The sequence below is a fragment of the Triturus cristatus genome, chromosome 2_1 (assembly GCF_964204655.1).
Source record: "Triturus cristatus chromosome 2_1, aTriCri1.1, whole genome shotgun sequence".
NCBI classification, from domain to species: domain Eukaryota; kingdom Metazoa; phylum Chordata; class Amphibia; order Caudata; family Salamandridae; genus Triturus; species Triturus cristatus.
The window spans coordinates 1,177,747,358-1,177,762,478 of record NC_140581.1 but is presented as its reverse complement, the minus strand read 5'-3'; the positions used below and the strand labels follow the sequence as shown (position 1 = coordinate 1,177,762,478).

At 48.7% G+C, this 15,121-nt stretch overlaps 1 protein-coding gene across 2 annotated transcripts in view; it reads right to left on the bottom strand.

The window, feature by feature from the left end:
* PIGG (phosphatidylinositol glycan anchor biosynthesis class G (EMM blood group)) overlaps positions 1–15,121 on the bottom strand; it is a 1,313,866-nt gene that overhangs the window by 300,885 nt on the left and 997,860 nt on the right. The window contains exon 12 of one of the 2 annotated variants that reach the window (XM_085636626.1): positions 1,349–2,889. The exons of the other annotated variant lie outside the window; for it this stretch is intronic. Coding sequence (XP_085492752.1) covers positions 2,881–2,889 — 9 coding nt within the window. The 3' untranslated portion in view covers positions 1,349–2,880. Of the gene's footprint in view, positions 1–1,348; positions 2,890–15,121 lie in introns of those variants that run through there. 2 annotated transcript variants of the gene reach the window in all.

The window sequence follows — 15,121 nt, the reverse complement described above, 5'->3', positions numbered from 1 at the left end:
AGTCAATTACGGACAACCAGTTATCTAAATTTAAATACCTACAAATAAAAAGTTGGCTACAAGCTATCGACATGAAGGTGGGCTACACAAACGACTTAGAGACTGCCTTAAGGACAAAACAGCAAAATAAGAGAGAAGTGGCAAATCTCTACTGGCTTTTGAATGAACTGTCTGATGGCGATTTCTCCCTTCCATCACAGCTGTGGGGCCAGTGCTTGCCGGGCTCCAACACAGAATCAATTTGGCAAGTATCTTATGATTTATTAAACTCCACAGTTCAAGCTGCCAATTTAAGAAGAAATCATCTCTTCTCTCTTCACAGAGTATACTGGTCGCCTCTTAAGCTTTCAAATTTTTCTAAGGGAGCTATTCCGTGCTGTCCTAAATGTCGGCAAGAAAAAGCTAATGACGAGCATATGTTTTTAAGCTGCCCTAGATTACAACAATTTTGGGATCCAGTAATAAGAGGTATGGAAGGCATATTTGGGTTTGACATCCAGCTGAGCATTTCTCTAATATTTTTTGGCATCTTTGAGAATTATGTAAATGTATCTTTAGATAATAATAAATTATGCTTTTTTCTTATCTTACTTGCTCGTCGAGAAATATGTAAATGTTGGATTAAATGTAACACCCCGACATTTCTAGATTGGCTAAATTCTGCTAGGTACGTAATGAAACTAGATATAGCATCAAGAAAAAATAGCAAGAAGATATCCTTTTGGTCACCATGCATAGAGTGGTTGGACAACCTTTAAATCAGGAGTATAAATGTCCAATGATTATGTCCTTACATAGAATTACTTCACCACTCGGGTCAGTTAGTGGGAATAATCAGATAGAAGAAAGGAACTGACCAATTACGAGAGGTTCTGTGTAAAGAGCAAAACCATTAAGATCTGAGCTCTCTTGCTGGTGCCAATGAATTGGGGGGCCACAGAGTTTAAATAAAGCAGCTCTGGATACTTATAATGGCGTATGAGGACTAAAAAAAAACAAAACAAAAAAACAAAAAAAAACAATAATTGAGTCCGACAACAGCCCCACCAGAAGCAAACAGAATTATTTTCTACAGAACAGTTAACAGAATAACTTTTTATATCTATTGCAGAAAAGGTGATTATCTGCTGTAGTTTTATAGGATGGCAGAATGAACTTTAAGGTAGTACTTGAAATGCCCATTTACTCTTGCAGAAGCATAAGTAATCTCTTATGGTTTATAGGCTTATGGGCTCAAGCAAGGCTTGCAATGTTTCCCAACTTCTCAAAGTGTTTAATATGTGCACTGCAAGTAAAATGATGTAATGAAGCACTCTAAACAGAAATGATTAACTAGAAATATAATAGGTTTGTAATTTATCAGAATTTTATTAAACATATCTTACACTTTTTATCACAGTTCTTAGAACTCCCAATGTGATTAAAATACAAAACTCAAACAAAATTCAAATGTACGATTTTACTAGACAAGTTTAGTTCATAGCACTGGATATTCATCATGAAATTTCAACCTCAGTAAGGTAATCACAAAACTTCGCCTTATAAGAATATCGTGACTCGCTGTCGCTTTTTCAAGGCTCCTAAAGCTATCAAGATATGTCTGTCATAATTTGTGAAACAAATTTTTCATATTAGACATGTTAGAGGATTCCAGTTCTAAAACCGCAGTCTTAACACTTGAAAAAGGTTCTACTCTCACCCAAGTCAGTCTAGTCACAATCACTACGGAATCCTTGTAGTCGCACTTATACTCTGCGTACAATAAAATGATGGGAGGTCAATTTTTTTAAACAAATAACAGTGGTCTGTTAACCAAAAATGGTCATGAAATAACAAATCTTGAAGTGAAAATTCTGTTGGATCCAGACCGTAACAAGGGTATTTTTTTTAATGAGATAATCAAAAGAACATTTTTGTGTAGATTTCCAGATGGTCTAGTTTACAGACACAGAAATTCGTACAATGTATTGAAGTTATGGTCGGCCTGATATCCTGCTGTTACCAATAGAAAAACATGCACACAACCTAAGTCTTTTCTTTATATCCCACTTAAGGCCCCACTAGTGTTGCGCTCAATAAAAAGACTGATGGACTACTTTGGATCTCTTCAGTGAGAGTGGTATACTACCCGTTACTTCACCACTTTACAAATGCCAATTTAAAGCTATGGAAAGGCTAAGGCCATTTGTTGCAATATTCATGTAACCCTCTGATAGCTCAAAGCCGATAGTTCAGGGTCTTCCACTAATTATAACTTCTACACTTGGGTAAAATAGTACCCCATAAAAAAGAAGAGCCCCAAGAATCTATGCCTTCAGTTTGTCATCACAACAAAACAAAAAAAAGTAGCTTTAACTTCAACTTTATTCTGGTGAAAAATTCAACGTGAAGGCTCAAACTTGAACTCTGTATTAGGATTGAACTCTAAGGTCATCACCCTCGATATCACTTGTATGTTGGCTCCTTTCGCTCATTACTCTATGAAAATGTAATTTCAACATTCTCATTTAGTATGATGGACCTAGAAAGCATACAAAAAAATGTGTACATATACTGATAGGTACAAAAATAATTATATTTGTATTATTTTATATTGTTTATGTTTTATATATAGAGATTACAAACTATATTTCACATATCAAAACAAATAAAAAAACAGGTGATGATAGCCTGTATGTTTAACAAATATATATGCATATAATTTCATGTATTTTATCAAAAGACATTGTCAATTTTTCTTAGCATGAAGTGCATTTAAGTTATGGCTTCAATCTCCGTTTGCTTCTTGGAAAAATGATCATGTATGCATGGCTCTGTAATTATTGAATCCTACGCGCGTTTTGGCTTGGAGCCTTCATCAGGACACCATGTATATATATCTCATGTAACCTAAACAGAATATATGTAAACAAACGTAAATATCAATGTTGCAGGTAGGTCCTATTTTACAAAGATATGCCCCAAAATGTGGGGAATTAGCAATATAGCTCCTCATTGAATATGACAATTAATATATACAGTTTAAAAAACACTAGTCCATCAATTACATGGGCATCAAAAATAAATATTTTGTTTATACATCTTTGAATAAGTGAATGTGGCTAAAACACCTTATAACCCTCACCCCGTGTGCAATTCAATAGAAAAAGAAAAAAAGTGTCTAAAATGTGAATAGCTAGAAAACTCCACCTTAGAGTTTAGAGCACTATGAGACATGTAGGGGATACCTTTTCTAACATGTTCGGAACTTGCCACTTCTAAACAATGAAGATAGTAGCAAGGTAGTGGTTTGTCAAGAATGCTGCAAGAATGGTAGAATAAAGAATAAAAATGGACAAATTAGAGAAGGAATGGAAGAAATCCTAAATATAGTGCCTAAAATTGCCTGTACATTACCTTAAGTTGTTTTTCAGATCAAAAGGGAGGTATGTCAATGACAGTATGACAATGGATGTAATGTAGTCCCCAGATGTATGTTCTGATCTAAAATGCTATGTTCCCTGCAGAGCAGGAGTAGTATATTAATATACTGGAAATACCAGGGAGAGCACTTAATTGATTTCAGAAAGATGCCAATGCGGGGGTCCAATATTGAGATGTAAAAGTCCTGCCACTTAGATTCATGTTATAACTGAGGTCCTGCTCAATGGGGATATATATATGCGGGAATGAGCTCAAAATAGTCTAGTTATCCTATATTTAAGTTAATATGGAGAATACCATATAACGAAGAGACCTGTTGACCTGTATATCTAAACTCTAGGATGGTAGGGGGACAGAGTGATCAAGCTGATCAAAAAAAGTTAAGATGTACCTCAAATATTGAACAGCGATGTATATCCCTTTGACCTCTACTAACAAAAAGTGTATGATATTATAAGGTTGCGCTGAACTAGAAGGAAAGAAATAGACAAACATCCTGTATTTGTATGCTTTCTAGGTTCATCATATTATAATCATTGTTCCTTGTTTGTCTTTCTTGCAATTGTTAGGTGCACCCTGATTTAGGAATTTTTTCAGGGGTACCCTTATTTCCTCAAACAACATTCTCATTTAGACCATAAGATTTTAATGTTTGAAATTTCTTTAGTCAAAACATTCTCAGTAAACATATTAAAATAGTAATTGGTATTCTGGGTATTGCTTGATATTAGTCTTGCATATTTGTACTGCTGTACAGTAAATAACAGTTATTTCGAGGATTTCTTTGTGTTACACATTTTATCTGAAGATAAAAAGCGGACTCAAGACAACATAAAGCAGTCCGCATAGTTATCTCACTCTTGTACCAGGATCTACTACCCTCTTGTGCATTCTGTTCTGCCATTTAGATTCCCTAAAAAATTAAATTACACTCCCCTCCAAACTTTTTCTCTCAATTACCTCCTCTAGAAAACTGCTCTACTTGTTCTGTACTTATTAGATGAGTTACAGTGGCCTACTTACTATATGCCTTTAGAGCTGCTGGGCTCAGGTCTGAGGCAAAGGCAAGCGGCACTTAGTGAGAGCAGCAAGCAACCACCATGTGGCACTGGCAGTTAACTTTGTCCTGTCAGCAGGATCCAAGTTTCCCTATAAACGGGAGCCACCTGTCTTGCCACTGGATGCCCTACAGCCACGAAAGAAAGTCTGTAGTCAAGTACATATGTGTGCCTTATCAGTATAGCACCGTTTTGCACTTACTGGCTATTTCAAACCGTAATAACAAGCTACTTGTTAAAAGGCCCTGATTTCTACAGTTAGGGCTTAAGCTAGATGTCAAGGGAGTGAATAACCTGACTTTCTGAAGAAGCAAGTGCCATACACTGCCAGGCCTGAAAAAGTTGAAAATGTCCTGCGCCAACTTATATAAGATATTTGTTAAATACGACAGAGGGCTCTGTGTAAGAGTGTGAATGTTTGTGTGTAGTACAAACCACATTAAACATGCACAACCAACAGAGCACAGTTTTAAAAATATCTCATAATACGGCAGTTAGTGTTGTAGCATGAGCTCGAGGATGGGTGTCGGGAAGGCGTTGATTCAAATCCACCATACCACTTATTCATTCCCGCCAGGATTGCATACTATCCTTCCCATATAGTCAGTTCAATGATAAGCTCAATACGGATTTGTTGGTGGCAACATAGGAGGATATTCTTCTCACCTAGCAGCCCAGTGGAGCATGAACCAAAAGAACACGAGAGGATGAGACAGGCAAATGTGGTGACGTGGAGCAGGTGGGAATCTGCCGTGCTACCCTCTCCCCTATACTGCTCCCTGAGCTGCTACTTAGTTTGCAGAAGAGAGGAACTACACAGGTGTAGTTTCCGAATCTGAGCACAAAAAGCACGGTTAAGTGAAGAAATACACTCAGATGCAGACTTTGCAGCGAGCTACACGAGCTACCGTCTTGCGTTTGCTACGGCTGCTGGCACAGTGTCCAACGCGGCAAATGCTACTGCACACATCAACCCAGTTGACTGCATCCATAACTTGAAGTTTCAACTTCTACATGAAGATGGCAAGCACGGCACTTCTAAGAACTCCAATATGAACATAAAGAAAGCCGAATCTGCCCTGCTTCCAGCAATGGAAAACGCAATGCAGTTTTTTGCACAACACAATATTATGGAGGGATCTGGCTACTTCCTGTCCTATAGTTCATCTTTAAATACAATACAATACATTGCCTTTGACAGAAATGTAATGAATACAGACACGGCAGGAGAAATGGTGGACCTACCCAATCCTACAATTTTAACTATAGTTCTCAGAAAATGGCCAATCAAGCTTCTGAATTCGAGACCACTCGAAGTACGAGCAAATGAAGTAAATATCATGGCAGGTTTAGCAAGGGGATAGACAGGTGGGGTCGGCATATTATAAAAAACATGTTGTGCACTCAATTATAACTTAGGAGTGCTAAAAAACACCTAGAAAGCTTACTAAGAAAATCCACCAGAGTTGAAGAATACCTGTGATCTTTTCTGGGTAGGACACCATCCTAAATTTTATAAACACCCACTAAGTTTTAAGTTTGTGGATATTCACATTCCTCTTGCAGGTAGTGTGCATTGCTGGAACCATGTGCACACTCTATAGTGGTAAAAGAGAGGAAACAATAACCATATCAAATGGGATTCAAGGAAAGGGCTTTATACAGAGTAAAGAACAAGTTACTTACCTTACGATGTATCTGTAAGAAACATTAGTTAGTTAGATTCCTCACCTTAGAATATCCCCAGGCGTCAGGCTGGATCCGGAAGATTTTTCGTCAGCAATACCCCTTGCGCGTCGCTAGGCATCGTCTGCGGCTTCGCGTCCGTCGTCGGCGTTGTGCGCCGGAATTACGTCGTCGGAGTACTTAGACGCCGCCCTCGCGCGCTGACATCAGTTCTTGTACATAGCTTTCCGCGCCAGGAACGCAGAGCCATGCAAAGACCGACACTGGTGCCAAAAATAAAATCTAGGGGCCTGAAAAGGACAACCTTAACCCTAGATGTCAGTTCGCAGAACGGGGAGGATGGGTGGGTCGGTGAGGAATCTAACTAACTAATGTTTCTTACAGATACATCGTTACCGAAGGTAAGTAACATGTTCATCTGAAAGAAACACGTTAGTTAGATTCCTCACCTTAGAATAGATACCCAAGCAATACCATCCCCCGTGGTGGGTCTGCGAACCAAGATCACACCAGAAAGTCCTGGAGGACAGAACAGCCAAAGAAGCCATCCCTCTGGACTTGGCTGTCAAGGCAATAATGCCTGGCAAACGTGTGTAGCGATGCCCACGTTGCCGCCTGACAGATGTCCTGCATGTCTAGTAGCCGCTGTGGCCCGAGTAGAATGGGCGCGCAGCCCAACAGGAGGGTCCTTTTTTGCCAAGGAATAACAAATTTTGATGCACAAAACGACCCACCGAGAGATGGTCCGTTTGTGCACAGCTTTCCCCTTCTTAGCACCCTCGTATCCAACGAAAAGTTGGTCGTCCACCCGGAACTGCTTTGTGCGGTCCAGATAAAAGGAGAGTGCACGTTTTGGGTCCAGACGGTGGAGCCTCTCTTCCTCTTTGGAAGGATGCGGAGGCGGAAAGAAGGTGGGCAAGGTGACAGACTGCCCAAGATGAAAGTGTAAGGATCTTACCCGGTCAGAGTTCCGCAGGGGCGTCATGCAACACCAAGTCCCAATGTAGAGAAAGTCCCAACCCTCCACCTCCCTCTCTGCCTCTATCAAGCCCTAGAGCACAGAGGTGGCGGCGGAAAGAAGGGGAACAAAACAAGGATAAAAGGGGAAACACAGGACTGTGGTCTTCTTCCTTCTGCTGTGTCTTTATGGAACTGTGGTTATGTTCGTGAAACAGTGATCTGTGAATGTGAAAAAAGAACAATATAAGTGACTCTACCAACCTATAAAGACCCTAAGACCCCCACCCCTTGTGTAGTTATGCCTATCGGAATACCTTACGGCTAGAGGCCCTCCGCTACCTATGGAGATGCACAGGAGATCAGAAGAGGACAAGCAAAGGCAAGGCAAGTCGTAATTTGCTACTGGAGTGGATGCAGTTCGACCCTACAACATAAGAAGGAATCCATATAATAGTTCATCAGCCGAAAGTCTAAGGAATCCCACAGTCCCTCCCCACTTGTCTTACTTGGAGAATCCGGAGGACAATCACAGTAGAAAAGAGTCTCACAAGGCACCTGGAGAGGCTTCTTTGAGTAGAGTCCAGACACGTCAGCAGGAGAAGTGCACGTAAAGAAGGAGGGGAGATTCTGGCACTCGCTGGAGGTAAGCCTACCTCAGGGAATAAATGGTAGGACCACAACTGGCCTCGAAGATGGGGGGAGACAGGGCAGAGACACCCGGCCGGCCCGCGGGACAAAATCCGGCAAGGTGGGCGGAGCGCTCTGGTCCCTGTGAGCTCGGATCCCAAAACAGGAAGAGATGAGACCACGTAATCCGGCAGGACCGGGCAAAAAGAAAGAGAACAGCGGTACCGCAAAATATACAACAGAGCTCTGCTGGCTGAGAAAAAACACTCAGCAATACGTCCGAATAACGGACTGTCCTATTCGCTCTCCAAGAAAGAGGACGGAGAAGCAAGGAAGGACGAGACTCCAAAAACGGACGCCGAAGCGCCCGTGCAACAGGAGCAAACCGGAACCCGGAAGCAGGAACAGGAAGTTCACGGAACAGCCTGGGGCAAACACTAGAACGCGAAGCCCCGAGCCTTCCGAATGGCAGGCTTTTCTACTGGCCTGCCGCCATCGCGCATGCGCGATAGCCAGACGCTGCAGATGATCCGTCACCAGTGGAGGAGTGTTCGCGGCAAGCATGACAGAAAGGGGGTCACCACTTTCGGAAGAAAGGAGGGACGTGGCCGAAGGACAACCTTGTCCGGATGAACAGAGAGAAAAGGAGGCTTTGAAGATAAAGCCTGGAGCTCACTCACCCGTCTAGCCGAGGTGATGGCTACCAGAAAAGCAGTCTTAAGCGTCAGCAGACGAAGAGGACAATTATGAAGAGGCTCAAAGGGAGCGCACATTAGAAATGTGAGAACAAGATTCAAGTCCCACTGAGGCATTACAAAAGGGACAGGAGGGAACGTGTGAGTAATGCCTTTTACAAAGCGTGTAACTACAGGGGACTTGAAAAGAGAAGGCTGATCAGGAAGCCGCAAGAAAGCAGAGATGGCAGCAAGATAACCTTTCAAGGTGCCCAGGGCAGAGCCCTGCCGGACCAAAGAAAGAAGAAAGAGGAGAACCTCAGAAAGAGGGGCGGAAAGGGGATCCACAGCCTTTGCTGTGCACCATGCCACAAATTTGTTCCACCGGCAGGCGTATACCGTCTTTGTGGAGGGACGCCTGGCTGCCAGAATGATATCACAGACTTCAGGAGGCAAGTCAAATGGCATCAACTGCCGACGCTCAATCTCCACGCATGGAGGTGGAGGCTGGACAGGTTCGGGTGGAGGACCGTCCCCTGCTGCTGCGACAGAAGACGTATCGGAGGATCGGTCAACATACTGAGTAGCTCGGGATACCAGTACCTTCGTGCCCAATCCGGAGCCACCAAGATGACTTGGGCCCGGTCGCGCCTGATCTTCTTCAGCACTCTGGGCAGAAGTGGTATAGGCGGAAAGGCGTACAACAGACCGCAACTCCACTCGTGACGAAAAGCGTCGCCGAGCGAGTGCCGCCTTGGAAATTCCAACGCGCAGAACTGCTGACATTGTGCGTTCTCTTCGGTGGCGAATAGATCTAACCAAGGCTCTCCCCACTGCTGAAAGAGACCTTGCGCCACCTCGGAGTTCAGACGCCATTCGTGATCCATCATGCACCGGCGGCTGAGTTCGTCGCTCTGGCGTTCAGAGAGCCCGCCAGATGTTGAACCACTAGGGTGACGCCCTGGTGTTCCAGCCATGTCCAGAGGCGCAGAGCCTCCTGACAAAGGGTCCACGACCCCACCCCACCTTGTTTGTTGCAATACCACATGGCGGTGGTGTTGTCCGTGAACACCTGCACGACACTTCCCCTGACAGAGGGAAGGAAGGCTTTCAGTGCAAGTCGGATCGCTCTCAACTCCAACAGGTTGATGTGGAGACGAGACTCCGCCGGAGACCAGAGGCCTCTGATCTCCGCCTCTCCCATATGGCCACCCCATCCCAGGAGGGACGCATCCGTCACTACGACATGCTCCGGTTGGGGAAGGGAGAGGCTCTTGCCCGTGACCCAATCGCGGTCCGTGAGCCACCACTGCAACTGCTGTGCAGTGCCCTCCGAGATCAAGACATGGTCGGACAGGTTGCCGTGATGCTGGGCCCACTGAAACTTCAGGTCCCACTGCAGAGTCCGCATGCGTCGCCTGGCGTGATGCACTAGTAGGATGCAGGAGGCCATCAGCCCCAGAAGCCGCAACACTAGCCTGACCGAAACCCAGGATAGAGGCCGAAAGATGGGAATCAGGGCCTGAATATCCCGGACCCGCTGTTCCGATGGATGGACCCGGAACTGCGCCGAATCGAGAACCGCTCCAATGAAGAGGAGCTTCTGAGAGGGACTCAGGTGTGACTTCGGCACGTTGATGGAAAACCCCAGCAAATGCAGGAGATCCGCCGTAGTCTGGAGGTGGGAGACGACTGCCTGGGGCGAGCTCGCCTTCAACAACCAGTCGTCGAGATAGGGGAAGACTGGAACCCCTGATCTGCGCAGATGAGCTGCGACCACCGCCATCACTTTCGTGAACACCCGAGGGGCACTGGTAAGGCCGAAGGGGAGCACGGTAAACTGAAAGTGCTCCTGACCCACCGTGAACCGCAGGTAACGCCGGTGGGCCGGCAGGACGGGGATGTGGAAATATGCGTCCTGCAATTCCAACGCTACCATCCAGTCTCCCGGGTCTAGGGCAGCTAGAACCTGAGCCAAAGTTAACATCTTGAACCTTTCCTTCCGGAGGAAGGCATTGACGTTCCGGAGGTCCAAGATAGGGCGTAGGCCCCCTTTGCCCTTCTTACGAACCAGAAAGTAGTGGGAATAACAACCACGACCTACTTCTGGGCTCGGAACGCGCTCGACGGCCCCCTTGGCCAAGAGGGCCGAAACTTCCTCGTGGAGAAGATTCAAATGATCCCCCGAGATACGGTGGTGCTGCGGTGGCATGGCTGGAGGCGTCGTCTCGAAGGGGAGGGAGTAGCCCCTTCGGACGATTTGCAGCACCCACCTGTCCGATGTGATGGACCGCCAGTGGAGCAGGTGATGGCGAACTCTGCCGCCCACTGGCGTGGAATGGGCCTGAAAGCTCGGACTAGGAAGGCTTTGAGGCGGATGCTGCCGGGGTGGATGTGGGCTGACCGCGTCGTCCTCCAGAACCGCCTCGGCGGAAACCACGTCCGCGACCGCGTGCAGGTTGGTTCTGCGGCTGGTGGCTAGGCGTACGTGAGGAGGCACCCCTTCCTTGGCCACGAAAGGGACGAAAAGCGGAAGTTTGCGACCGCGGGGCCGAGAGGCCCAAGGACTTGGCCGTAGCCCGGGAGTCCTTAAAGCGATTCAGCGCACTGTCCGCTTTCTCACCAAAAAGGCGAGTGCCATCAAAGGGCATGTCCATGAGAGTGCTCTGGACATCACCCAAAAAGGACGTGGACCGCAGCCAGGCGTGACGTCTAAGCGCCACCGTGGTAGAAATCGCCCTACCCAGCGAGTCCGTAGTGTCAAGCCCACATCGGATAGCATGTCGTACCGCATCCCTCCCATCGGCCAGAGCCTTGGTAAGTCGTGTCTGGACCTCCTCCGGACACAGGGGCAGCACGTCCTCCACCGTATCCCACAGAGAGTGGGAATAACGGTCCAAGAGACAGGCCGTGTTCAAAGACCGCAGGCCCAAACTAAGGGAGGAGAACAGCTTTTTGCCAAACTGTTCCAGTCTCTTGGAATCCCGGTCCGGCGGGGCGGTCAGGAAGGAGGATTGGGAGGTAGAGGCCTGGATAACCAGGCTCTCGGGGGTAGGGTGTTGGGACAGAAAACTGGGGTCGCCCGGAGCAGGGCGGTGGCGCCTGGCGACGTTCCTGTCCACAGGAGGGACTGTGGAGGGCTTGGACCAGGTGCCCTGCAGAACGTCAATGAGGGCCTCATTAAATTGCAGCAGAGGCTCAGTGGAGCTTGCTGCAGACTGAAGCACCTCAGTGAGGACGTTAGTCCTCACAGCCACGGCAGGTAGCTCGAGCCCAAGGGCTGCGGCCGCCTTGCGCAGCACCACAGAGAAAGCAGCACCCTCCTCCGAAGCCACAGTCGGAGGAGAGATGAATCCAGTGTCTGGAGAGGTATCCAGACCACTGGCCTCCCCCAGTTCATCTGCCCAGTCCTTTGACAGCTGAGCCTGAACGGCCATAGGATCCTCGGATCCCTCCCATTCGCCCCCATCATCCGATTCCTGGTATGCAGGAGGAAGGATCGGAGCCGGGCGATAGACATAATGTGTCTCCAGCGGCGCCGTACGCGGCGTCCATCGACGCCGTAACGGCGCCGGGCCCGGACAGGGGCTGAAATGGGGCTCGCCGCCGAGCGGAGCCGGCGTCGGGGGTGGAACCGGTGTCGACGCCGGCGGAGGAGGCGTGACGAGGTCGACTGGCGTCGGCGGGGACTCGGGAACGGGTCCCTCGGGCACTTGCGGCATCGAGGCCGGAGCCGTCGACGGCGCCGGGGTCGGAGCCGCCGGTAGGCAAGGTTGCCCAGTCGGGTCCGCGGGGCCCGAAGGCGCACCAGCGGGCGTCGACGGCGGAGCCAGGTTCCTCATGGCCGAGAGGAAGGCACTGACCGGCGGGTATGGGGACTTGCGCGGTGCCTGCGGCTCCGCTGGAGCCGCGGGGGTGGAACCACCCTGACCCTCGGCCGAGACGCGCGACCAGCGAGGGGAGTCCGAAGAGCGGTGTCGCCTCTTGGACTTCTTGGAGTGCTTCGACTTACCCGAAGACTTGGAGCCAGACGACCGATGAGGACGTCGGCTGCGGCTCCGCGACCGATCCTTGGACCTCCTCCTGGATCGGGATCGAGAGGGGCACGGAGCCGAGTGGCGAAGCTCGAGAAGCTTACGGGACCGCTCCCGTCTAGCCTTCGAGGTCAGGGCCTTGCTGTGAGAAGTTGGCCTGATATGTAGTGCTCACTATTCTAGGGATCACTGTGTATCATTCCAAACGACCCTTATTGATGATTGGTTGTAAGTCAACCTTGTAGACCAGCTATCCTAGTAGCGTGGACAAGAGCAGTCTTCAGGCTAAACTCTAGAGGGCGTGTTAAGCCAGCTGTTTACCATCACATATACCCCTTGAACACCAAGTGAAAGGACACCACACAAGTTGTTATGAAAATAAAAGATATTTATTCATAACAAGACTACCCTGGCTCTTTATGAGTCAGGGAGCTAAGCACAATACAAAACTCTTGGGAAAATACTCCTAGTTGCACAATTTACACAAATGCCCGAAGGGCACGAAACCATTTACACTGCAAGTGGAATGGGAGAGGTTAGAGAGTCTAAAGTTACTGATTCCGGAGGAATCCGATCAGTTGGACTAAACGGAAAAGGAGCTGGACCCTTGTTGAGTGAACCTACGATGGAGCACCGAAATGCTCGAGTTACCTAGCCCAGAGGCTGCGGCTGCGTGGCGTTCAGCAAGATGTCGGGAGTCCTCGTTGTAGTCTCGGGAGCCTGAAAGAAGAAGTTGCTGGCAGGCGACCAGTGTCGATATTCAGCGAGATCCAAGCCTGGATCGGTGATGAAGGAAACCTGAAAGCAGAGGGGACTCAGTTCTCAACCGCTAGCCAGCTATCGTGTGGGCACCAGGAAGGTACCGGATGAAGTCACCTCGACCAGGTGAGTGGGCGACGTCGGACTTGGCTGTTCCTCGGACCAGGAGGCGCGGCGACGACCAGGATGGATGGCGAGCTGTCCCACGAAGGTGTCTGCTGTCGATGATGCTGGGCCCAGGAGTGGGGCAGCAGGTCTTAGCAGAGGCAAGCCCACGCGGGGGAGTTAAGATGGCGTCTGGAGTGGACCAGGAGGGTCCGAGGTACTCCTCTGTTGAAGGGGAGCAAGGACCAGTCTGGAGCAACCAGACCAGTGATGAAAAACTGTCGTGGTGCGTCGTGAAGAGGGCCACTAGCCGATGGCGAGTGGCCGGACAACGCGGTGAGCAGCAAGGAGCAGAAGGGCCCCCACGCAGATCTCGTGGATGCTGGGGAGGCAGGCTTCGGTGCTGGAGCTACTCAGGGTTAGGGCTTCTCAAACCCTAGGTGCACTCACTCAAGGGTCCCTCGGTGGTTGTGCTAGATAAGCGTCGTGCAGGTTCTGAAGATGGCCGGTCCCGCAGGTCTCGTCACACCTACGAATCTCAGCTGGGCTGACGATGTAGGTAGAGGTCAGAGATGGTGGGGAATCCGGGTCTCGTCGAGCTGGGCAGTCTTGATCCGTAGGAGAGACGTACAGCAAACCGCAAGCGCTTAGGTGGTGCCTGCTGGTGCAGGGTGGCTACTCCTTAGCCACAAGGGAGAGTCTTCAGAAAAAGTCAAGAGTTCCTTTTGTGGAAAGTAGTTCAAGATTCAGAATTATCCAATTTGGGAAGGGGACTCGCTCCTACCTTTATACTAGGAAAAGGGGCTGGCCCGTGACTAGGTCCTACCTATGGGTGGGACCAAGAGGGGGGTGGTTACACCCCTATCCTTTGTCCGGCTTCGCCCCAGCTCAGGGGCTGGGGTGCCCCCGAAACTGGTTTGAGCCGGGCTATGCACAGTGAGCACCGGGGTGCCACTTGCAATCACCTTCCTTTCAGCCCTGCCTACCTGGGATACACAACCCCTGTCTGGGATGGTGCTAACACCGCCCTCGACAGGAAACCCTTTGTCCAAGCTCCCCTCGCTGGAAGGTCTCCCAGCAGCAGGAGGTCAGACTTGTGTCTGGTGGCAGCATCCATTTTGTGATGCTGAGGCTTGAGTCAACTTTAACCGGGGTTCAAGGTTACTTCCATGTCGTGTCCCTCTAGAAGGGTGGAATGCTAACCCCGTCGCCAGAATTGGCGAGGGGTTCGTATTCCAATTCGTATGACACCTTACTCGACATGTGTGGGTGATGCGATGCCATAGTTAGCAACTAACCGTGAGGATTATAATGCATTTTAAGGTAGATGGCACGCGTCACCATGGAACAGCTATTAGGACTTGGTTCCGCAAGCCGTCGACGGGCTCAGCTCGCGCCAGAGCACCATCTCACATGATTCCTAGCACTCTGCCTTCAGGATTGATAAGGCCTGCCATAGGAGTGACTGATAAGAATCCATGCGTCCATTTTAGGGTTAGGTATAGGAATACTACACCTACAGCAACGGGTGATTACACCACCTTGCCCCAGCTGTCGTGCAGCCAGTTGTGTCAGATTTGGGTGGCCATCCAGGGGTGGCATAATACATGCTGCGGCCCCTGGTAGGCCCCGGGTACGCCGATGCCCTGGATACCTGTGGTATGCTGATACAGGGACTGATAAGGCGGCCCAGTTCCAATTAGTGGATGCACCTAATGTACATGTGTGTTAATCTGGAGAGAGAACAGCTAGGCTGTGGGCCCGATTGGCAGGCCCACAGCCAGGGAAAGTCGTA